The sequence below is a fragment of the Copadichromis virginalis genome, linkage group LG16 (assembly GCF_057382275.1).
Source record: "Copadichromis virginalis isolate Kocher_CV1m ecotype Utaka linkage group LG16, C_Virginalis_male_GT1.1, whole genome shotgun sequence".
NCBI classification, from domain to species: domain Eukaryota; kingdom Metazoa; phylum Chordata; class Actinopteri; order Cichliformes; family Cichlidae; genus Copadichromis; species Copadichromis virginalis.
In genome coordinates this window covers 11,843,411-11,868,810 of record NC_140633.1, presented here as the reverse complement: position 1 = coordinate 11,868,810, position 25,400 = coordinate 11,843,411, and the positions used below count along the sequence as shown (strand labels likewise).

The window sequence follows — 25,400 nt, the reverse complement described above, 5'->3', positions numbered from 1 at the left end:
AGAAGAAGAAGACGTCCTCGCCGATGATGATGATGATGATGATGATGAAGAAGAAGAAGAAGAAGAAGAAGACGTCCTCGCTGATGATTATAACGATGACGATGAAGAAGACAAAGACTATGAAGAAGAAGAAGAAGAATTAGAAGAAGAAGAATTAGAATTAGAAGAAGAAGAAGACGACGACGACCTCGACCCGCCGGGACGAGGCCCCACCGAAGAGGCCGTGGCGGCGGCGCGAGACGAGGCCTCCGCGTTCATGGCCTACTTCCCGCCGGAGATAGAGGACTCGGTGATCGCCATGACCAACCTGGAAGCGGGCAGGCGCAGGCCCGCCATCGACGGATGGAAGCCCATGGGCCGCGGTCTCTCTCTCTCTCTCTCTCTCTCTCCATCTCTCTCTCTCTCTCTCCATCTCTCTCTCTCTCTCTCTCTCTCTCCATCTCCATCCCCATCTCCATCTCTCTCTCTCTCTCTCTCTCTCTCTCTCTCTCTCTCCATCCATCAGGACGGTGTCCGTTCAGACAGTACATGCCCAGCAAGCCGGCCAGGTACGGGATCAAGATATGGGTGGCGTGCGACGTGCGTTCCAGCTACGCGTGGAAGATGCAAGTCTACACCGGCAAGCCCGACAAGCGCGGCCCTCCCGAAAAGCACCTGGCCACTCGAGTGGTCATGGACCTCACCGAGGGACTGACTCCGGGACGCAACGTCACGTGCGACAACTTTTTCACCTCGCGCGAGCTCGCCGACAGGCTCTATCGCGAGAGAGGCCACACCGTGCTGGGCACTCTGCGGTCGAACAGACCCGAGATCCCCAGAGAGCTGCGCTGCGTCAAGGGCAGGGCCGTGGGCTCCGTGGAATCCGTGGTACTCGGCGGCTCCGCGGGACGAGGGGGAGGAAGAGGAGGACGACGAGAAGGAGGAGGAGGAAGAGGACGAGAAGGAGGAGGAGGAGGAGGAGGAGGGCCCGACACGATCATCCTCTCCTACGTGGCCAAGAAGAACAAGAACGTGCTGCTCCTCACCACAGCTCCTCGTTACCACCATCGCTCCGGCCCCGAGCCCCGGCCTAGCCGCCGCATCAGCAACAGCAGCGGCAGCGGCAGCAACAGAAGCGGCGCGAAACCGCCCTTGGTGCTGCATTACAACCGCACCAAGGGAGGAGTGGACAACCTGGACAAGGTTGTGAGCACGTACAGCTGCAGGAGAAAGACCCGCAGGTGGCCCGTGGCCCTTTTCCACAACATGGTCGACGTGGCGGCCTACAACGCGTTCGTGCTGTGGAGGGAAATTCACCCCGACTGGATGCCGGGCAAGCTCAACAGACGACGGCTCTTCCTCGAGCGACTGGGCAAAGCGCTCGCGCGCCCCATGCTCGAAGCCAGGGCGGCTTTAGCGCGAGGACCGGGAGGAGGAGGAGGAGGAGGAGGAGGACCAGGAGGAGGAGGAGGAGGAGGAGGAGGCAGAGTCGCGGCCCGAGGCGCTACCGCCGAGGCAGCCTCTAACAACGCTACGCCACGCGACTCCTCTCCGGTCAAGAGGAGAAGGTGCCGCGTGTGTCCCAGGAGCAAAGACGTCAAGACCAAGATCCTGTGCCGCGAGTGCCGAGCGCACGTGTGTACAAACTGCGCCGTCACGTACTGTCCCAACTGCGCCGCTTCTTCTTCTTCCCGCGCCGCCGCTCCCCGGACGCCACCGACGCCGTGATAACACAAGCGCCCCAACGGTGGTCCCCTAGCGACCCCCCCCACCCCACCCCACCCTATCATCATCATCATCATCATCCTGATCATCATCCTCATCATCATCATAACACAATATATGCCCCCCGGGGGGGTCCTAGCGACCCCAAACCTATCATCATCATCATCATCATCATCACATATGCCCCCCCGGGGGGGGTCCTAGTGACCCCAAACCTATCATCATCATCATCATCATCATCACCACATATGCCCCCCCGGGGGGGTCCTAGCGACCCCAAACCTATCATCATCATCATCATCATCATCACATATGCCCCCCCGGGGGGGGGTCCTAGTGACCCCAAACCTATCATCATCATCATCATCATCATCATCATCACCACATATGCCCCCCCGGGGGGGTCCTAGCGACCCCAAACCTATCATCATCATCATCATCACCATCACCATCATCATCATCATCACATATGCCCCGAGGGGGTCCTAGCGACCCCCCACCCTAATCATCATAAAACACACATATCCCCCCCCCCCCAGGGGGTTACCAAGACCCCCCATCGCCACCACCACCATCATCAGGATCATCATCATCATCAATACCATCCTAATAACAACACACACACACACACACACACTCATCATCATCATCATCACACACACACACACACACACACTCACACACACACACACACACACACACACTCATCATCATCATCATCAATACCATCCTAATAACAACACACACACACACACACACCTTGGGGGGTCACCACGACCCACGCCCCGAGAACAGGTGGGCGCACAAGGGTTAACAAAACTCCGGATTTGTAAGTAGCGAAAAAAGTGACTTTTTGGAAGGCCAAATTTCAATGAGAGCTGTTCAAAGGAGGCAAATGTATTCTGAATATACAGATCAGAAAAAGACCTGATACCCAAGGAGGCCCACAAATAAAAAGCACCATCAACTAACGAAGGCTGAAAAGAGGGATTTTTCAAAATGAGTGACTCAAGGGAAAAAAAGGTAAACTTAAAATAACGACAAACTTGATACCATATTTTCAAGGTAACTTTGCCAATAGAGTTATTATAAAAACCTGCACTCGAAGGCTGCGTTTGGGCATAAATCAGGGCCGGTAAAGAAGATAAGGCACAAGAAGAAATCTCCAAGCTCAGCCACGCCGGGGCATTATTCATGTCCCCCTCACCCCTGAAGCCAGTACCTGAGAATACGAATATTACATGCCCAATAATAGAACATAAGGTTTGGTAAAGGCATTCCCCCCATCTTTTTCGGTCTTTGAAGATATGTCTTGCGTATTCTAGGGTTTTTTTTTGTTCCAAATGAACCCAGAGAGAATCTTGTCTAATTTAACAAAAAAGGAAATTGGGATAAATACAGGGACACACTGAAAAATAACATAAAATCTTGGGAGGATGTTCATTTTAATTGTATTTATGCACCCTGCTACAGACAGATGGAGTAGAGACCATCTGTCCAAATCCTGCCTAACTTTCTCCACAAGTGGAGAAAATTAAGGTTGTGTTTTTACAAGAAACACACCGAAATTAAGCTTGAAAAGAGTATGAAATTGACTTGTAATTTTAACCCCTAAATATGTAAAGTTGTCCGATACAACTCGAAAAGGCAGTGCTGTACACTGATATTTCTGTGCAGCAGCATTCAGAGGGAACAGTTCACTCTTGGCGAGATTCAGCTTATAGCCAGAAATAAGGCTAAACTGTTCAAGTATTGAGAGCACCAAAGGAAATGAGGATGCTGGTTTTGAGATATAAAGAAGCAAATCATCTGCGTATAAGGAGACTCTTTGTTCCATAACATTTCTCGTAACCCTGGTGATACCTGGGTTTGATCTCAGCGATATGGCCAGGGGCTCAATTGCAATTGCAAAGAGCAACGGCGACATGGGACAGCCCTGCCTAGTCCCCCTAAACAGAGGAAAAAAGTCAGAACATGTGCCATTTGTTTTGACGGCGCCAAGTGGGGAAGTATAAAGAAGTTTCCAGAGGTGTGGACTCGAGTCACATGACTTGGACTCGAGTCAGACTCGAGTCATTAATTTTATGACTTTAGACTTGACTTGAAAAAATGTTCTAAGACTTGTGACTTGACTTGGACTTTTACACCAATGACCTGGGACTTGAATTGGACTTGAACCGGTTCACTTGAAAAGACTTGATATTTCACCCCAAATATAAAATTTAACATGCATATTATATAGAGATTGAAAATGTGACATCATTCACGGGTAGAACCGCAAAGGATTCTGGGAACTCGTGGCAAGCGGTACTAGCGCACGCAGGCTTTCAATTGAAATCAGTTATTAACTGCAATAGCCGGTCGCATGACAGCCACGGGAAGCCGACGGGTAAAGAGATCGGTTGTTATCGGATTACGTCGTTGAAGAGAAATTGTTCGAGCCATGTTTCCGAAGTAACAAAGAGGCGACGGGTGGCCTGGATTGCAGCCATTCAAAGATCAAATATAACGTCCCAGAACACTCCAGCTCACAGGTTAGTCTGCTCCAAGCATTTCCACAAAGGTCAGTCTGCTGTAGTAGTTAATACGTCATTTTCATAATATAATTGGTGATATAGGTTACAAGCAAGTCTGGCGCTGAACAGAAATTGTCGCGCTATGCTCCTTTGTTTATTGTGCATAAATAGTAAATTGTCCTGACACAATATTGTGTTTCGCTTCTGTTATTATGGTACATTGACAAAAACATATACTTTTATTCACAGGGTAAAACAGTTGTTTTGTATCACTAATTGCCCAGTACGATTACAGCATACAATATTATTGTCACTGCTACATTTCTGTGATGGGTACCAGAAATTATTTCCACTGCTAATTAATTACCCTTGAGCTCAAAGGTCCTATTAATAAACGGTTAACGAATGTGTATTTATGAAGACAATTTGTGAGACTGGTAAACTTATGATAGGTACGATGGTCTTTCGTTCTACACGGTGCATTTCAAGGTCCTGCACCCATCCGTCGGTAAACTGTACCTGGGCTTGTTGCAGTGGCCTGAAGTTACTAAACTTCACGAGTGTGTGCACTCACTCCAAGAACCGTATAATTATAAATATGCATATAAATATGCTACGATGAGATAGCTGACTTCATCTAACTAGCAAATGTTGTCCAGGCTACGTTGGTGATGCAGTTTTTTTTTTAATGTGTATGATATTTTTGTCATGCGATTTTAAAGCCGGTCCTACAAGCGCATCCAAGAATAACATGCAGCTTATCTCAGAACTGTCGGTGAAAATTATTCTTGGAGCTAGGTTTAATTGAGCTGCATTTTAAAGAGGTGCAATTTCACAATTTGTGTATATTTTCTAAGTTCACTATTTTGTCATGTGTTGAGAAAAACACAGATTTAAAAATTACATGGTCTAATATTTACATTTAGCATATAACTGCAACATGCTTTTTTTTCGTTTTTTTTTTTAATGACTCGAAAGGACTTGAAATTCAAAATTTCAGACTTGTGACTTTACTTGGACCTTTACACCAGTGACTTGAGACTCGACTCTGACTTGCCTGACATTACTTGAGACTTGACTTGAGACTTGAGGATAAAGACTTGAGACTTACTTGAGACTTGCAAAACAATGACTTGGTCCCACCTCTGGAAGTTTCAACCAGGAGATGATTATTTTACCAAAGCCAAATTTCTCCAAAACATAAAAAAGGTATCCCCACTCGACCCTGTCAAAAGCCTTCTCAGCATCTAAACTGATCACAAACTCAGGGCTGTTGGAGTCTGAGGGATTGTAAAGAACATTAAACAAACGTCTAAGGTTAGAGAAGGCATATCTCCCTTTAATAAATCCTGTTTGATCCGGGTTAATTACAGATGGCAAGACTGCTTCCACATGCATCGCTAAAAGTTTAGCATGGATTTTATAGTCCACATTTAACAAAGAAATGGGACGGTATGAGCCACATTGTAATGGATCCTTATCCTTTTTTAAGATCAAGGATATAGATGCCTGCAGTAGAGAGGGTGGGAGGGATCCAATTTCCAGTGAATGCTTATACATATTTATCATGAGCGGGGCCAGTTTAGGCATAAATTTACGATAGAACGCAGGAAACCCATCCTGTCCGGGAGACTTAGAACACTGCAATTTGCTGATAGCTTGCAGGATCTCTTCTACAGTTATTGGTCCCTCCAGCCGAAGACTGTGTGTTTGATCAATTGCTGGGAGCTTAAGATGATTGAAAAAGGAGTCCAAAGCCTCAGTGCTAAATGCACACTCAGACGCATAAAGAGATGAATAAAAGTCCAGAAATTGGTCATTAATTATTTTAGGATCCGTAGAAACACTGCTTGATGTCTGAATCCGAGGAATGGAATACAAAGCTGATGGGAAAGCAGTTTACTGGCCTTATCCCCATACTCATACTGGGAGTACTGACACTTCAGCAGCATCTCTTCAGCCCGAGCAGAGGACAGATGATCAAACTCAGACTGCAAAGACAGCCTGTCATAATAGACCTCTGGTGCCGGGCAGACAGCATACAACTCATCTAATTGTGATATGCGTGTTATGAGCTCGGGCAACTTTGCTTTCCTTTGATTTGCCTCAAAACCAGCATAAGATATAATATGTCCCCTGATAAAAGCCTTAAACGTTTCCCACAAAATGGAGGGTGATATTCCTGGTGTAATGTTTGTCTCTATAAATAAGTCTATCTTGGAAGTCACAAATGTGATAAACATATCGTGTGACAGCAAGCGTGTGTTCAAACGCCATGGAGCTGGTGGAGAACTTTGGCCCACTGCCAAATCTAGAGTCAACGGAGCATGATCTGAAATGACAATGGCACTATGAGAGCAAGAGCGAATCTGTGAAGTAAGTCGACTGTCCAATAGAAAGTAATCAATACGAGTGTACGTATGATGAACAGGGGAGAAAAAGGTGTACTCTTTACGCGTGGGGTTGAGAAAATGCCAGGCATTAATAACAGAAAATTCTTCAAGGAACATATTAATAATTTTGGAAGAGTTGGATTGCCTACCTGGCCTATTTGAGGATCAATCCAGCGGCCCGAGCCAACAATTAAAATCGCCACTAAGAACTAAATAGTGGGAAGACAAGTCAGGAATTTTAGTGAAAAAAGTGCAAAAAAAATTTTGATCGTCCCAATTGGGAGCATAGATGTTGGCAAAAATGAATTTAGTGTTCAAAATATGACAAATATGATTTGTGTATTAAAATAGCAGCTCCACGAGCTTTGGATTTAAATGTAGAGTAGAGCTGGGCGATATAAGATTTTTTCATATCACGATATGTTTTTTTCATTTCAGGCGATAACGATATCTATCACGATATAAGCCAAATAACTATATTTGTAAGATTTAAATGTGCCGTTGCTCACAAGTAAAATGTGAAATAATCAGCAGCTTGTTTTTATTTAAATATTTATTTCCCATAATAAGTTCATCCATTAAGCATTTACAAATGGATGGAATGGATGAATGATGCGAATGGATGGATGAAGTTCAACAGGGTAGATGTACTTAAGGAACATGAGACTTTTTCAGATAAATAAAGGCAAATATTGCAAACTACACAAAAGGCAGCCGCTAAAGCGTTTAAGTTTCAAAATAGAACAAACGAAACAGACTAAATTGTCAATTCCACTTAGAAACAAAATATTAATTCTAAAAATAAATCTTAGTTTGTTTTACAGAAGAACAGACAAAACTAACTTTTGTCAATATCAAATAAACTGAGAACTAAAAGGAAATTCTCAATCTCTCCTTGTTGTATAGCTTAGCTTTTCAAACAGTTTTAACAGTTACTTTAGTCTGACAAAAGCCGAATGACGAATTAGCGCTTCCAGTCAGAGACTGAGGCTACGTCCACACGTACACGGGTATTTTTGAAATCGGAGATTTTCCGTTTTCGTTTTAAAAAATAATCCCGTCCACACATAAAGGCAGAAATGAAGGAAAACGCTGCTATGAACATGCCAAAGCAGCAGGTGGAGCTAGATTCCTAACCGTGCAGAAATGTTGGCCAATCAGAAGTCTAGAAGCCTCGGTGGGAAAAAGTAAACAAAGCTGGGGCATAGAAGCAGAACCGAGTCGTATGTGTGGAGGGACAGTAACTGTGTGTATATGTAAGCATTTAAACACTGCAGAGAGGAGAATTAACAGTAACAGTATTGTAGAAATTCATTTCACCGAAACAATAACGTGGTGCACAGTGTGACGCATGCACCAGTTTATTGTATTTCCAGACTTGCTTTCGGCACAATTTACAGTGCACGCTACTCTGTTTTTTGTCAGACTTGAAATAGCCGAAATACCTTCACACTACGGAACTTCTCTGGCTCTTCCGTTCGACAATCTCTCCGGCATTGGAACCATCATCTGATTTCTCTTCGGTAACCTTCGGTCACGCTCGGTTGATTTTTCTAGTCGGCACACTCATTTCCTCCATTACCCGGGCGGTACGGTGGCTGGCTGCTTCCCAAACAAATACACATGTGCGCCTTGGCACTTGTGCTGTACGTAACAAGTCACGCGACGTGACGTGACGTGACGTTTTTTGTTTTTTTTTAAGAGGACAAGAGCGGCGAGGTCTATCGCGATAGTTTAATTTCTCTATCGAGTAAAAGTTATATCGCGATACATATCGTTATCATTCTATCGCCCAGCTCTAATGTAGAGTGATAGAGTTGGCCCACCCACCCCTTACGAAGTCTAAAATGATCTGAAATTTTTAGGTGTGTTTCTTGTAAAAACACAACCTGGGCGCCCAAGAATTGCGAATGATGGAGGACCTTACTCCTTTTAATAGGTTGGTTCAGACCTTTATAATTCCAGCTACAGAACTTAAACGAGTGACCTGCTTGTTGATTATTAATATTTAATTGCGATACCATATTAGAACATAGATTGAAAAAAACAAAAGCTGACCAATGAAAAACACAGGAAAAACAAAGTCAGCGTACAGAACAGTACAACATAAAAAACAAAGAACACCCAAACTTCCCCCTAAATGCTGAAGCATCTTCCCAAACAAGATGCACACCCCCCCCCCCACCAAACACACCCCTGAGCACTTCCTCCCAACTATTCGAAGTCCCAGTTGAGTTCAAGCTCCATGCAATACAAGACAGAGACAAATCAACGATTGAATTAAAACATATTAGAACAAGACACATCCTATAAATCAAGCTCACCTCAAATAAGCATAAGTATGTTACTTAAAAAAACTACAATAAGATACAATAAAAAAAAAAAACAGTGAAGAAAGAGAAAAACAAATAGAATAAAATATTTCACAGAAATTAACCAAGATGGACATATCAGCCCAATGGGCTAAGACACTTATGTGCCCTGAGAGGCAGGACCCCCAGGATCTTATTGGCAAAGTCCGTGGCAGATGCAGGATCAGTAAACTTACGTACAACTCCATCTGGAAATGTCACCCTCAGTTCCGCAGGATAGAACAGGCCGAACTTGATCCCAGGACAAGAGTGCAGAAGGCGCTTGACACCAGTAAACTGTGAACCTTTTTTAGCCACTGCAGGTGTGAAGTCTGGAAAGATGGAGATCCTTCTGCCCTGGTAAAGTAGAGGAGAGTTTGCCCCTGCAAGACGTAGCAGCTGTTCCTTGACATGGAAGTAGTGGACTCTAATGAGCAGTGGGCGAGGAGGCGCTCCCTCTCCGGGCTTTGGTCCAAGGGATCTGTGAACCCGATCCAACAGAGGTGCTTCATTCAGTTTCAGAAGATCTTGCAGGAGATGGGAAATAAACTCCCTAGGGTTAGAAGTCTCCAAACCTTCGGGGATGCCAATAAGGTGAATATTATTGCGCCTTGACCTTCCTTCTAGATCCTCACATTTATCTTGCAGTTGTCTGAGCTCCTCCGTTAGGACACTTACAGCAGATTGAAGAGAAGTCAGGTCGTCACTGCAGGTTGTAGCTGAAAGCTCCAAATCTTTAATGGTGGTCCCTTGAGCATTAACGGTGACCTGTAGGGTGGTTATTGCAGCTTTAAACTCAGCCTTCACAGATGATATTTCTGACCACAGTGTATGGGTAACTGTATCAATCTTGCAGTCAAGCTTGTTGCAGATGTCCCGTTTCAGAACCTCCAATGCTCTGGTAAATGTGACTTCGCCGAGCGGTGCGCCTGCACCCTGCTCGTAGATGCGCTCCGTGATAGCCGCGTCACGTTGAGAGTCATGACCCAGCTCCAGGCTCTGTGAACCACCCGCACCGGCCTGGCCCCGTTTTCGACGTTGCTCCCTCTTATCTGCCATCATGCAAGAAAAGAAGAAAGGGCAAATGGTGGGACTTTTAGTGAAAGAACTTGATTGTCCGGACGCAACCGCTAAGGTCACCACAGCCAACCAGGAAGGAAACTCCGAGGCCTCAGATGCGGCCTTTCTCAGAAGTTGTCAAAAGCAGGTTTCCCGACCTCAAAGAGTGAAAAAGTGTTTCCCAACCATAGCTGGTGCACCATCAGTTGTCACAGCAAAAATCTTTGTAATGTTAATGCCTCGCTCATCAAAACACTCCTTAAAAACTTTGGCAATATCCTCACCTCGCGTTGTTTCAGGCATTGGGGTTAAATAGAAGAGTTCCTCTTGTACTGCCACATCACAGTATCTTACCATGACAGCCAAAAGTGGACCGTCATTGATATCAACGCTTTCGTCCAAAGCTATACTAAACACCTGGGCTTCTTTCAAACCAGCTGTTTGTTGGGCTCTGACATTGTCACCCATTTCCTGGATGCGTCGTTCCACAGTTCTGGCTGATGCAGGTATGTCTTGTATCCTTGCTTTAATTGCATCTTTCTTTGGAAGCCCATTAAATAACACTTCTGAGCTTGAGAGAAAAGCCTCCTTAACAAATTTTCTGTCTGTAAACGGCTTTCCATGTTTAGCAATACAGTGTGCAATACGATAACTTGCTTCAGTTCCATGATGTTTTGCAGCTGCAAAAAAAAAAAAAAAAAAGAGTACTTGCTTGCTTCTCATATCTTGACACAGACGTGTAATTGATTCAACTTTCTCTGCCTCATCCTTGAAGGTTTTTTGATGTTTCGTCTCAAAATGTCGTTTAACACTGGAAGTCCGGCAAACAACACTCTCAAGGCAAAGGGCACATACAGCACGATCTTTCTGTTGCACAAAACCCCAGTCTTCTGTCCAAATTGGCATAAAAGACCGGGGATCATCTTTTTTTGCTCGCTTCGAGGCTATAATTCACAGGACTGGCTAGCTAGCTACATCCCTCTCGTCTGTGTAATTTTTAGCCAGTTACAAGTAAAACAAGGAGGTGAGGCTATTAGCTAAGATACTGTCATTAAGGCGCGCTGTCATTAGCTGTATTGTCATTAGCTCTGTGTGAGATAATTTGTGATGTGTATTGGTGGCCCAGCCGTAGATATTAATTTTAAATACACCTTTTCAGATTATTTCACTACATGCCGCGCCATCACTTAACCCTTCGCGTGCCAGCTGTGGCACGCGTGCCCAGGGTTGCTGGCCCCTGGTGTAGCTGAAGGAAGTCATCTAGCAATTGGTCATGTGGTCAGCTGTAGACTAGTACATGTAAACAAGCCACAATGTGAGTGTGTGTTACTGATCCACTACAAATACTACAACCACATTTCATGCTGAGAGACAGCAAATGGGTGGATAAATGAAAGGCTTTGAAATGCGCTTTACAATTCCACTATTCATTCATTCACACACTGGTGGAGGCAAGCTACAGTTGTAGCCACAGCTGCCCTGGGGCAGACTGACAGAAGCAAGGCTGCCATATCGCGCCATTGGCCCCTCTGGCCAACAGGTGAAGTCTTGCCCAAGGACACAACAACCAAGACAGACAGAGCTGGGGATTGAACCGGCAACCTTCCAGTTACAAAATGAGCTTCCCAACCCCCTGAACCATGGTCGCCCATAACTCACCCAAGTGACAAGAAGTCACTTGGATGAGTGTCAAAACGTTTCTCCCACTGAAAACGCTACCTCGAGATTAATGGAATCAACTTTTGGAGATGTACTTACCTGAATGATTGAGAATGCAACAAGATGCTTTCCATTTGACGTGTATTCAGCTGTAATCTCAGCCAAACCAATTTACTCACGAACAAATAAAACACTGAAACAAGCCAAAGAATAACATTTTTAAGTTATGTAAGTGACATATATCATGTATAACCTGACCAGTGAAAGACCGCGGGGGGTTTGAAAACGATGTGCCAGGAGTTCGCTATTCTCGCCCCGACTAACTATCGAGCTGGTGGGTAACAGACGTCTCAGAAAACTTCAGAGCACTTTTCAAGCATGTGATGTCATGATAAACCGAGCAGATATTTGAAGTTTACACACCTACATTCTCACCTGAAAATATCTTAAAAGTTTATTTTGTGACCCACAAAGATTAATAAGAGTAATATTAAAGTAGCTGCTGACATTGTTGGAAACTGGAATTGGCTGGGCCACGCTATGAATTCTGAGATATGGTGGTCCACGAAGGATACACCTGACCCATCCTTCAGATCCCGGGAAAAGGAAACGCATTTATTGGCTGCATTTGGAGAAGTCTACAATTTTGGACAGCCTTTGGTGCGTCGCTGTGATGTAATCGGCCTTCAAATGTGGCGTCGGGAGAATGCAGCCTATGAATTTAGACACCCCATTGTAAGGTTTGCAGAAGCCTACAACAATAAAGAGAAACGCGAACAATCAAATGATACCCTTTGAGCAAGCGTTTGGCGATGCTCCCTGAAAGAAATCTCCGTCCCGGGTTTCTCCGTGGATCGGGTTTCCTCCGAGGCGTGGGCACCTATAAGCAGAGTTTTGTCTTTACCCTATAAGATTCAAAATCATTCAAAGTAACACTCAGGTATGCCGTTCAGCAGGTTAGTTACAGCGCCGGGAGTAGCTTGGGAGAACAAGGAAACACAGACTGCTTCAGGTTGCTTTCCCAAAATCAACTCCAAGGTTTATTCATCAGACAACAGTTTATATAGAGGAAAAAGGTTCGTGTGTCAACAGATTCTCAGTTCAAACCGGTACAGACCAAATAAGGAAGCGTCTTCCTGCCCTCTGAGCAAAGAAGTATCCTTTGTATAGTTTATCAGTTCAGCTACAATTTATGATTATCCCAGCAAAATACACTCCTAGACATAGAATACAGAGTTCTTTCATTAGTGAATTCTGAAACAAACCACCTGGCCTTTAACAAGCTCTTTTCTAGGAGATAAAGAAGGGAGGATGGGAATAAGGAAGTGATCTCTGTGGTATTTTCGATCTTGGTACCAGCCTGTGATTCTTACACATTAATTCTTGGGTCACAGAGAAAGAGAAAAACAACTAGTAAATGGGCCTTATTGAGTAACAGTTTTCCTGTATAATATCACTATAAAACAATATCCTGTAAATGCTACCATGGTATCAAAATATCACAACACTCCCTTTTATCAGGAAGAAACCTCTGGCAGAACTAGGTTCTGCTGTGACTGGTTGTGGGTGAATTTTGGATTGAAAATCAAGCAAAAAGTTGAAATTGTTGAGTATATGTTTTACTTCATAAACTGTATTTAAAACACCATTCAAATAAAAAATCTATTTATTCTCTAGTGGGGTTTTTTTGTATTTACCTTTCTATAAAAATCCCCACTCGCCCCTGCAGAACCCTCTTCAAGCTCGAGTCCTCTACCAGAGGCCTGGGAGCTTGAAAGTCCTGTGCAGTATCTTAGCTGTCCCTAGGACTGTGCTCTTCTGGACAGAGATCTCGGATGTTGTTCCTGGGATCTGCTGGAGCCACACGCCCTACTTAGGGGTCACTGCACCTAGTGCTCCAAATACCATTGGGACCACTGTTACCTTCACCCTCCACATCTTCTCCAGCTTATCTCTGAGCCCTTGGTGCTTCTTGTGTTCCTTCTTCCTGATGTTGCTGTCATTTGGTATCGCTACGTCTATCACAATGGCCATCTTCTTCTACTTGTCTACCACTACTATGTCCAGCTGGTTAGCCACCATCATTTTGTCCATCTGTTTCTGGAAGTCCCACAGGATCTTAGTTTGCTCATTCACTACCACCCTAGGGGGCGTTTCCCATTTTGAACTTGGCACTTCCAGGTCGTAATCGGCACAGATGTACACAGCAAAATCTCCAGTGTTAAATTAACACTAGAGAGTGTCTATATGGGTCCACACCTCTGAGTGTTAAATACAACACTGTTGAGTGTTAAATTAACACTTTTGACAGTGTTATATGTTTAAAAGTAACCTAGTCAGTTTTGAAGATTAACCCTTTAAGACCTACCATAGGACAAGTCCGTCAGACCTTATGTTTACATTTTTACATACTGTAGGCCCATTTTTTGAGTATTTTAACTTACTATATATACATCAATACAACCCTTAAAGCCCACATTTTAATAATACGTGTGTAACAAATCCATACTAACTATAGAAATTGCTAAAAAAAAGTGCAATAAACCACAAAAAAATTGCAAAACGTTTTTTGTTTTTCACATATTTTTGTTGATACAAATATATCAAAGCTATATAGCTCAAAATTGTAAATGAAAAAAAGTTGCACAAAGTCCTTTCAAACTACACAAAATTTATTTGGAGTTTTTTCATCAATTCATTTTTGAGATATAATCATTTTTATAAACAGTAGTAAAAAACGAAAATCAATAAAATGCATATTGGGCACAATTTAACAACATGACAATAAAAATACAACATCAAAATGAACTATTTATAATAGTACAATACAATAATAGTACTTATAAGTGTCACAGGAATTTATATACAGAAAGGCACAGTCAAATATTGCTGTTCAGTAGTCCCGGTGGAGCATAACCAAAACATAAATTAATTAATATTTTGCACAATTTGGCAACATGACAATAATTTTAAAAAAAGTTTACAATAGTGCAGTAAAAGTTCTAAGTGTCACATTACTTTTAGAGAGAGAAAAAAGTCAAATATCATTCTTCAGCAGCAGTAGTGGAGGTGTGATAGGCCCTGTGACAGTTCCTGTCCACAATGACGCACAGAGCCACTTTGCATGCCTCACACTTGAAGGGTGTGCACTTCCCACACAGCCTGCACTTCCGGCGCCCCTTTGTGGCTTTGTTTTGACCAGATGCCCCTTCAACAATGGCAACTGGGATGTGTTGGTAGCTCTTCGCTCCTGATTGTGAGGACACCCCACAGAGTTCAGCGATCAACTGCTCCTGGAAATCCTGGTGCGTCATTGGCCGCTGCTCCAGTCTGCCACAGAGCTCCTTGCTGACCAAGTAGCTGTTTGTGACAGCAATGTCTATAAAGTGGTGCAGCACTGTCACATACCACTTCCTGCTCTTTCTCCATGAAGAATAGGAGCCAATCAGCTGGTCTGACAGATCAACTCCTCCCATAAAGCGGTTGTAGTCCTTTACAGCTGATGGCACTGGCACCTCAATTGCTCTGTGTTGTCCTTCAGCCTTGCACATCCTTTTCACGGTGTCTCCTGAGAAGGCACTGTGCAGAGTTGAGCACACACTCACCTCCCTTGTGTCCATCCACTTAATAAAAATGAGAGGGCCCTCTCTGATCCACCTGATTGTCCCTCGTGGAGATTTTTTTGTCAGGGCGTTAAGTTTGGTTTTTGGGACTCCAACTCTACTGTCCCGAAATGTCCCACATGCTCCAAACCCCAGATCATGAAGGTGGTGAAAAAGTGCTGGGCTTGTATAAAAGTTATCACAATAAATGTGATATCCTGTTCCCAGGTAGTTTTTGTTTATAAGTGCCATCACAGCATCAAATGACAGCCCCTTCCCAGTTACCAGAGTTGACCTCCCTGTATAAATGTTAAAATCCACTGTGTAGCCTGTGTTGTCAGATAGCACAAAAAGTTTTATCCCCCACTTTGTTGGCTTGCTTTTTATGTATTGCTTCAGGGCAACTCTGGCTTTAGTGGAAACCATGCGCTCATCCACAGAGAGGTTTTGCTGTGGGTGGTATACAGCTTTGCAGGATACACGTAAACTGTCATACAGGGGACGTAGTCTGTGCAGGCAGTCATAATCTGTAGTTCCTTTTTTTCTGTCATTGAGAGTGTCTTCCGCAGGGTCACTCATATGAATATTCCAAGTGATGGTGAGGAACCGGTCTCTGGTCATGACCTCAGAGGAATATTGCACATGAAAAATCGAATTCACGCGCCAAAAATCTCTCATTTTAGGCAGCTTTAGAACCCCCATGTAGAGTGTTATGCCAATGTAATGGTACAGTTCAGCCTCTGTGAGATCAGTCCATGTGAATTTTTTGCCTGCAGCAATATTTTTAGCTGCATTTTTGTTTGTGTTGACACACAGTGTTCTTATAGCAGCATGGTCAAAGTATATCTTGAATAGTTCAGATTGTCATGGTCCTGGGTCGGTGACCCAGCGCTTTTAGTTTGTTATCATTTTCTAGATGATGATTGTTTAAGTTCTGTGTTATTTTCGATCTGCCTCTAAGTCTGCGTCTGTACCTGTCTGTCTATGGTGTCTCCCCATCTGTTTGTGAATCTGTCTGTTTAGTTCAATGTCTTGTCTGGTTCCATGTATCTGAGTTTCCTGTTTTATTGTGAAGGTCCGTGTCGTATGTGAGTGTGATCAGTTTACGTTTCCCCTGTCCCGTCAGCCCAGATTCCTCCCAGCTGTGTTGCCCTCCTGTCTCTCATCCCCTGATTACTGGTGTGTGTGTATTTAAGCCCTGTGTGTTCTCCTGCCTGTTGCCGGTTCGTCTGTATTACTCAGTGTCAGTCTGTGTATCCACCGTGTCTTCTCCCTGCTGTTCATCGTCATCCTCCTCTGCTCGTTTTCATTCAGGTTTGTGCTCTGTAGTTTAGTTGTTTCCCAGTTTAGTTTAGTTCGAGCCCCGTTTGCTGTTTGTCCACATTCTTTTGTGTTCAATAAATCACCTTCACTCCTCTACGACTGCCTGCGCTTGGATCCTCATTTATTCCACACGGCTCGCCTCGGCAGCCGTGACACAGATGGCGATGGACGGTCCACACATTCTGAAAATGGCAGCTGCACACCTGGCTTTCTTTTTGGACAGAAATTCGGTAGAGAATGAGGCAAGCTGTCAGGGTCCTTTTCACTCATCCAGACAGCTGCATCACCGGAAAGTGACCTGGAGCGCTTGCCTCTTTTTGCCGGAGGACAAGTCATCCGACTCCTTCCCCTCCCTCTGCTTCCCTCCAGAGTAGGGGCTGCTTCAGTTGAGCAGGAGACTTCAGTTCCCTCCTCTTCAACATTATCAACACTATACACAAAAGAAATTATACCATCTGTTCAATTTGTATAGCACGAGAGTTATATAATGGTGCGTAATTTGGGCAAAATTGTGTCGCGGTGCGAAATTCCTCTTTTGCACTGCAAACGTAATTTTTCCCACGTTTCTCTTCCATAAAAAACATTATTTTATTTCAAACAATATACATACTTGTCTTGGCAAGGGTCAATCCCTTCAACGAAGTCGGCCTCATCCTCTTCTGTTCAAACAAGCCTTTTGTTGATCTACTTATTTTATTTTTTTTACATTATTTACATTTGATCTTTTACATTGTATATAATGTCTATTGATTTTATTGTTTATTTTAATATTTTAATATTTGTGTACAGCGCTTTGTGATTGCCTGTCTGCGAAAAGCGCTTAATAAATAAAGTTTACTTACTTACTTACTTACTTACTTACTGTCGGCAGAATCAGGATCCGACAAATGGCCAGAAGCTCCGTATTCAGGAGGGGCGGTAATCAGATCCAAAGCTTCGCGCAATGTGAAGTATTTGGTGTGTCTGGATTGTTGCTGCATAATAATGTAATGGGTGGATGTGTTTGAGTGTGTAAAAAGTGTGTATTCTGTGTTTTGTACGAGTGTATGTTTCTAGAAAAAGCGACAATATACACGAGCGAGAGAAAAAACTAAATTTCCCGGGGAAAATGACGTCACTTCCTGTTGTTGTTGTACAGGTCCACGTGATAGGTCACGGTGACAACGTGACGAGACATAATCAAAGTAGGAAGTGATGTGAACAGCTGATCAGATCGATAAAGAGTCTGGTTGAGGATTATGGTTTTTTTTATTTGTTCGCTTTTTACATGATTTCTGCAAACATATTAGAGGAAGGAAACATCTCTCTGGGAAAATCTGCATGTGTGATATGTAAGTACAACTTCTCCAGTTTCATATGCAAAAAAAATTATTGCGCTAGCTTACGTGGTTGCAGTTCTACTGGGATTTAAAAATAGTTAGGCAAATCGGAGCGGGGCCGCTCTGCTCGGTTCTAAAGGGTTAACAATGGCTAACACTGAGCAGTGCTGATTTTCTAACACTGGAATATTTCTAACATTTTGAGTTATTTTCCAGTGTTAGAAAATCAGCACTGCTCAGTGTTAGCCATTGTTAATCTTCAAAACTGACTAGGTTACTTTTAAATATATAACACTGTCAAAAGTGTTAATTTAACACTCAACAGTGTTGTATTTAACACTCAGAGGTGTGGACCCATATAGACACTCTCTAGTGTTAATTTAACACTGGAGATTTTGCTGTGTAGCTGTATACTATGCTGGCCACTTGGTTATTGCGCTCCATGTATGCCCTGCCTGCCAGCCTCTTACACCCTGCTGTTATGTGCTGGATTGTTTCAGGGCATCTTTACACAGCCTGCACATGGGGTCTTGCCTGGTGTGATAGACCCAAGCCTCTATCAATCTTGTGCACAGAGCTTGTTCCTGTGATGCCATGATTCATGCCTCTTTGCTGTCTCTCATTCTAGCTTTGTCCAGCAACTGGTAGGATTTTTGGATGTCACCCACTTCCTCTATCTGCCGGTGGTACATACTGTAGAGGGGCCTATCCTTCCATGATGGTTCTTCTTCCTCCTCTTTCTTGGGTTTCTGCCACCTGAAGTATTCCCTGAGAAGGTGATTTGTCATGGCCATCTTTCTGATGTATTTGTGGATGTTTGTTGTCTCATCCTGGACTGTAGTACTGAAACTCACTAGTCTCTGCCTCCTTCCTTCCGCTTAGCATACAGCCTCAGGGTGCTGGACTTGGGGTGAAACCCTCCATGCATGGTAAGGAGCTTCCTCGTCTTGATGTTAGTGGCTTCTATCGTCTCCTTTGGCCAGCTTCTTATCTCAGCAGGGTACCTGATCACGGTGTAGGTGTTGATAGATCTTGTTCTTAACTGTCAGATGACTCCTCAGAACTTGCCTGACCCTCTGTAGATACTTGTTGGCTGCAGCTTTCCTAGCGGGCTCTTCAGGTTCGCATTTGCCTGTGGGATTTGGCAGTTACTTTTAGCTCTCCTCAATGTTTGCAATGTTGCCTTCTAATAGTGCGATTCCCTTGCTTCTGGCTACCTTCCCTCCCTTTGTTAGAATAGAATAGAATAGAATAGAATAGAATAGAATAGAATTCAACTTTATTGTCATTGCACATGCACAGGTACAGGGTAACGAAATGCAGTTTGCATCCATCCAGAAGTGCTTTAGTGATATAGATATATTACAATATATATTAGCAATAATATAGATATGTGAGTATATTACAGAAATGGGTCTATTATGGTATGTTATAATGTACACGATATGAAGTATGTTGTGAATATCCTATAACTATAAGTATGTACAGGCTGTAGTGAGTACAAGCTATGTACAGGCTATGAACAGGATATAAATATGAAAAACTATACAGAATATGAAATAAATAACTTTACAGAATCTGAGATATACAGAAATGGGAACTATGCAAGTTGTAAAAAGTTGTAGGATTAAAGATTATCGAATGTACAGAATGATTATTTACACAGAGCTATACAGTAGTGCAGTTAAGATAAGTGAGTGTCATGGTCGGCTGTGTGGCAGGCAGGCAGGAGTGGTGGACCCAAAATGCAGGATTCTCAGGACACGAGGTTTAGACAGAAAATGCAGCTTTATTGCTGGAGCAGAACATCAAGATAAAATAAAACTCACAAAAGCAAACAAAACTCTAAACAGAGATGCAGGAGGACTGGAAATCCTAAACACGCAGCAAGTGAGGGTGAACAGACGTTAACGATGCGACACCGAGTAGGGGAAGACACAGACACTAAATACAAGAGGTGAACGGAGCAAAGAGGAAACAGCTGGGAGACACGGCTGACGTTGATTACACTGACGAGACAGGGAGAGCACAAAGCTGAACACACGCCAGACAGAGACAGACTCGTAAACAGGCATAATGACGTCATGGACAAACAGAGGGACATACGGGCAGAGAAGACCAAGCACAGGCAACCTAAACCAAACATAAGGGCAAGATAACAAAACCTAAACCAGACATAATCATCATCGTCATCAACATCATCATCAGATAACTAAAGAATCAGAATATAATTGTAATCAAAACAGTATCACCAGAGAATAACCAATCCATAATGCAAAAATAAACCAAAACATAAGAAACTCAAAATGCTGGGTCGACCCGACCCAGGACCGTGACAGTGAGGGTGTAGATAGTTTCTACAGAGGCTATATAAAGTGCTGGTGGTTGTGAGTGGTGGTTCAGTCCATGTTATTATTGTGTGTTTGAGGGTACAGTTGTCCATTGTGGGTGTGTGTATGTTCAGTCCATGAGTTTAACGTGGGTCAGATGTCAGGAAGCAGAGTTCAGGAGTCTGACAGCTGTGGCGCCTCCCAGAGGGCAGGAGGGTGAAGAGTCCATGTGATGGGTGACTGGGGTCTTTGATGATTTTCCCAGCCCTTTTCAGACACCGCTTTCTGTAGATGTCTTTTATGGCAGGAAGTGGTGCTCCGGCGATGCGCTGGGCAGTTTTCACGACCCTCTGCAACGCCTTCCGGTCCGAGGCAGAGCAGTTCCCATACCAGACTGTTATACAGTTGGTCAGGATGCTCTCGATGGTGCAACGATAGAAGTTCACCAGGATTTTTTTTTTTTTTTTTTAACTTAAAAAAAAAAAAAAAAAAAAGTTCACCAGGATGTCTGAGGACAGGTGGTTCTTCCTCAGAGTCCTCAAGAAGAAGAGGCGCTGGTGAGCCTTCTTGACCAGCTTGGAGCAGTTGGTCGTCCAGGTGAGATCCTCGGAGATGTGGACTCCCAGAAACTTGAAGCTGCTCACACGCTCCACAGCCGTCCCCTTAATGTGGATGGTGGATGTGGGTCAGCATTCCTCCTGTAGTCCACGATGAGCTCCTTGGTCTTCTCGGTGTTAAGCAGCAGGTTGTTTCTGTCGCACCACTCAGCCAGACGATCCACCTCCTCCCTGTAGGCGGCCTCATCGTTGTCACTGATGAGGCCAATCACCGTGGTGTCATCTGCAAACTTAATGATGGTGTTGGAACCATCAGCAGGTCTGCAGTCGTGGATGAAGAGGGAGTAGAGGAAAGGGCTCATCACACAGCCTTGTGGTACACCAGTGTTCATCGTGATTGTAGATGAGCATCGGTTATCCAGCCGGACATGTTGGGGGCGGTTGGTCAGGAAGTCCAGTAACCATTTGCAGATGAGGGAACTGATGCCCAGGTCTGTCAGTTTCCTGATGAGTTGTGAGGGGTGGATTGTATTGAATGCTGAACTGAAGTCTATAAACAGCATTCTGGCGTAGGTGTTGTTGTTGTCCAGGTGTGAGAGGAGAGAGTGCAGTGCGATGGAGACTGCATCCTCTGTGCTCCTGTTCTGGCGGTATGCGAATTGGTGGGGGTCCAGGGTGGGGGGGAGACAGGATTTGAAGTGTGCTAGGACCAGCTGCTCTAAGCACTTAGTGATGATGGGGGTGAGTGCTACTGGGCGGTAATCATTGAGGCAAGATGGGTTGGAGTTTTTGGGTATCGGGACGATGGAGGTGGATTTGAAGCAGGGCGGTACCACAGCGTGGGCCAAGGACAGATTGAATATGTCTGTGAGCACTCCTGCAAGCTCCCCAGAACACGCTCTGAGAACACGCCCGGGGATGCCATCAGGGCCTGCAGCCTTGTGGACATTGATCCTGCTCAGCACCGCTCCTACATCAGTGGGGGAGAGAGTCAGAGGTTGGTGGTCTGGCGTCATGTCTGCTTTGGTTGCGGTTGTGGGGTTCCCTCGCTCAAAACGAGCATAAAAGTTGTTGAGCTCGTTGAGGAAGGAGACATCAGAGGATGCGGGGGAGGGTTTGGTGGTCCTGTAGTCTGTGATGGTCTGGAGTCCTTGCCACATGCGTCGGGGGTTGGAGTTGGAGAAGTGTTCTTCTACCTTCTTTTTGTAATGGTGTTTGGCTTTTTTGATGCCCTTCTTTAGATTAGCCCTGGCTGTGCTGTAGGCGTGTGCATCTCCTGACCTAAAGGCGGTGTTGCGGGCCTTCAGGAGGAGATGAACATCCTGGTTCATCCAAGGCTTCTGGTTGGGGTACATGGTAATCCGTTTCTGGGTGGTGACACTGTCTGTGGTTTTGGAGATGTAATCCAGTACAGATGAGGCGTACTGGTCCAGGTCTGTGTGGGTGAACATATTCCAGTCTGTGTTTTTAAATCTGTCCTGGAGCACTGCGTCTGTCCCCTCTGGCCACACTTTAATTGTCCTCACAGCAGGTTTCACACGTTGGATGAGTGGTGAATACCTAGGTGTGAGGAACAGGGAGAGATGGTCCGATTGTCCAATGTGGGGGAGGGGTGTGGCTTTGTAGGCTCCAGCCAAGTTGGAATACACATGGTCTAAAGTCTTGTCTCCTCTGGTGTGGCAGGAGACATGTTGGTGGAATCTGGGGAGGACTGTCTTTAAGTTGGTGTGGTTGAAGTCGCCAGCAACAATAAAAGCAGCCTCGGGGTGTTTATTCTGGTGTTTGTTAATGGCTGCAGAAAGTTCTTTCATGGCCAACCTAGCATTAGCGTCGGGGGGTATATACACGGCAGTGAGTATGATCGAAGTGAGTTCTCTGGGGAGATAATAAGGTCTGCATTTGACCATTAAAAACTCCGCATTAGGTGAGCAGTGACTCTCAGTAGTAGTGGAGTTCATGCACCAAGCATTGTTAATATAAATGCACAAACCTCCACCTCTGGTCTTGCCGGAGTCATCTGCTAGCCTGTCGGCTCGGTGTGTGTGGCGTCCTGCTAACTCGATAGCATTGTCCGGGCAGCTGTTGTTCAACCATGTTTTGGTGAAAAACATGACATTTGAGTCCATAATCCGTCTGTTGTTAGTGATGGAGAGCCGTATCTCATCCATTTTGTTTGCCAGAGAACGGACATTAGCAAGAAAAATACTGGGTAAACCATCCGACTACACTTCTCTAGTCTGAACAACATTCCAATGTATATCCTGATGGTGTGGATTAGTGAATCAATGACTCTTGGAATACAAGGGGTGGCTGTGGTTCAGATGGTAGAGCAGATCAGCTACTGATTGGAAGGTTGGTGGTTCGATCCTTGGCTTCCCCAGTCTGCATGTCAAATATCCTTGGGCAAGATACTAACCCCAAGTTGCCCTCTGATGCGTTTATTGGGAGTGTGAATGTAGGTTAGTTTGCACTTGTGTTTAGAAGAGCTTGTACGAGTGGGTGTGAATGAGGCATGTTGTATACGGTGCTTTGAGTACTCCGAGGGAGTAGAAAAGTGCTATATAAGAATCAGTCCATTTACAGCTTGATGTCATCTTGTAGAGGAGATGGCTGATTATTGCTTGAAGTTGGCCTCAAGTGTTGTACGCCACATCCCCATTGAGTTTGAGTTCTTGATGAAGGCTCTTAGCATCCAGTTGATCTGCATATGGGCATTGAGTCATGGGCCTTCTTGTATTAATCCAAGCGGTGCACAGATTAACCAATCTGGCCTTGCAGTCTGGGGTGACTACACGGTCTACCAGGAGATAGTGTTTTGTGCTTCTGGTATTCTTGCCAATTCTTTTCTGTGCCCCGCGCATGTGCCTGTTCATCTTTGCGGATATGATGCTTGATATTAAGTGGTTATTACTTCGGTAATTGCATAGAAAGTGCTACCATAATTTGAATTTGAAAAAAAAAGAATTTTTTTCTCCCTTTCATTGACATTGATATGTCAGTGACAATACTAAAGAGGGCGTTCTGCATCACTGAGAGACTGGTAGAATTTGATTTATTTTAATAAACTGTTTTTGAGCATTTACAACCAACAATAGTAAATAATAATCTCTAACCAAAAAAAAGGAAAATGTGAAATGCAGGCAAATAAGCTGTTTAGACATCAAATTTTACCAGCAACAGTTTAAGAAAATGTTTATCTTTGCTTTATGACCATCACTTATGTCATCGCTAGAATAGCAGGCATTAACATTTATATAAATGCCATGGCATAATTATCCATTATCTAACTTGCATTACAATTGCCGATGAAATCTCATACATTTGATAATAGGGCAGCAATACCAGTGTTATTTAACATGACAAAACAATATCTTGAGGTTTTTAAAAATTTCATTCATTTTGAGTCCATATATAATTGGATTTAAAAGAGGATGGAATAAAATTGACTGAAAAGTCAGTATTAAGCGAAGAGTTTTTGATAGATCAGATTCCAGTCGAACTATAATTACATCAAAAACAATAAAACAGGAAAAGTTGATTAACACCAGCAAGTGGGGTAAACATGTCTTTACAGCTTTTTTCCTCACTTCTCTGCAACTTTGGTAAGATACTCTAACAATCCTGATGTATGTAAAAAGTATGAAAAGCAAAGGTAGAAGGGCAATATTTATCAACATGACCACACCATATACAGATATTGCCACTGAGGTCACACACTGAAGCTTGTATCCTGAATTGTTACAAAAAATTCCTGTCAGAGTAAAGCTACAGAGTTTTACTTCAGAATACAACACAACTGACACTGCTGTCTCAAAAGCAGGTATAAGCCAAGCTAAAACTAGAGAGACATATATAGTTATTCTATTCATTATAACTGGATATTGCAGGGGTTTGCATATAGACACATACCTGTCATATGCCATTGCTGCCAACAGTAAAAACTCTGACCCAGCTGAGGTGTAATATAAAAATCCTTGGAAAAGACAAAGCGTATACGATATAATCTGTTTTTCAGACAAAACATCAGATAAAAGCTTCGGATAGATAATCATGCTGTAAAGAACAGAGTTGATTAACAAAGCTGCAATAAAAATGTACATTGGCTCGTGAAGGTTTTTGCAAGTCCAAATAAGGCACACTATAGTCGAATTAAAGCAGAGTATCAGAATATAAAGTGTGAATATAACCACAAAATAGAGATACCTGTATTTGTGCAATTCTGCAAACCCACCAAGAGTTAACAATGTTACATTTAATTCAACATCCATTGAATGAACAAAAATGTTATTGACCATGGAACTAGATTACATAAACTGTATTCATGAATAACAAATGAAAAGACAAGTGTTGGAGTAATATATTTCTAACATTAAACTAAGAAGGTAAGTGACTATGTGGCTTTGTTTTATCAGAAAACCTTCCATCCTCTGTGGGACTCATTAAGTTCTCCACTAACATGTAAACGACTTCAGGAAATCTAACCAGTTGTCATGATTGGTTGTGTGGCAGGCAGGCAAGCAGGAGTGGTGGACCCAAAATGCAGGACTCAGACACAGAAGTGAAAATTAAAGCGCAGCTTTATTGCTG

The 25,400-nt window shown here is 43.8% G+C and overlaps 1 protein-coding gene across 1 annotated transcript; it reads right to left on the bottom strand.

Annotated features, from left to right (window-relative positions):
- Nucleotides 1–24,160: 24,160 nt before the first annotated feature.
- Nucleotides 24,161–25,090, bottom strand: LOC146690334 (olfactory receptor 6N2-like). Its single transcript, XM_085434925.1, has one exon. It carries the CDS (start codon nucleotides 25,079–25,081, stop codon nucleotides 24,161–24,163), a length of 921 nt encoding a protein of 306 aa, XP_085291051.1. The 5' UTR covers nucleotides 25,082–25,090.
- Nucleotides 25,091–25,400: the final 310 nt, after the last annotated feature.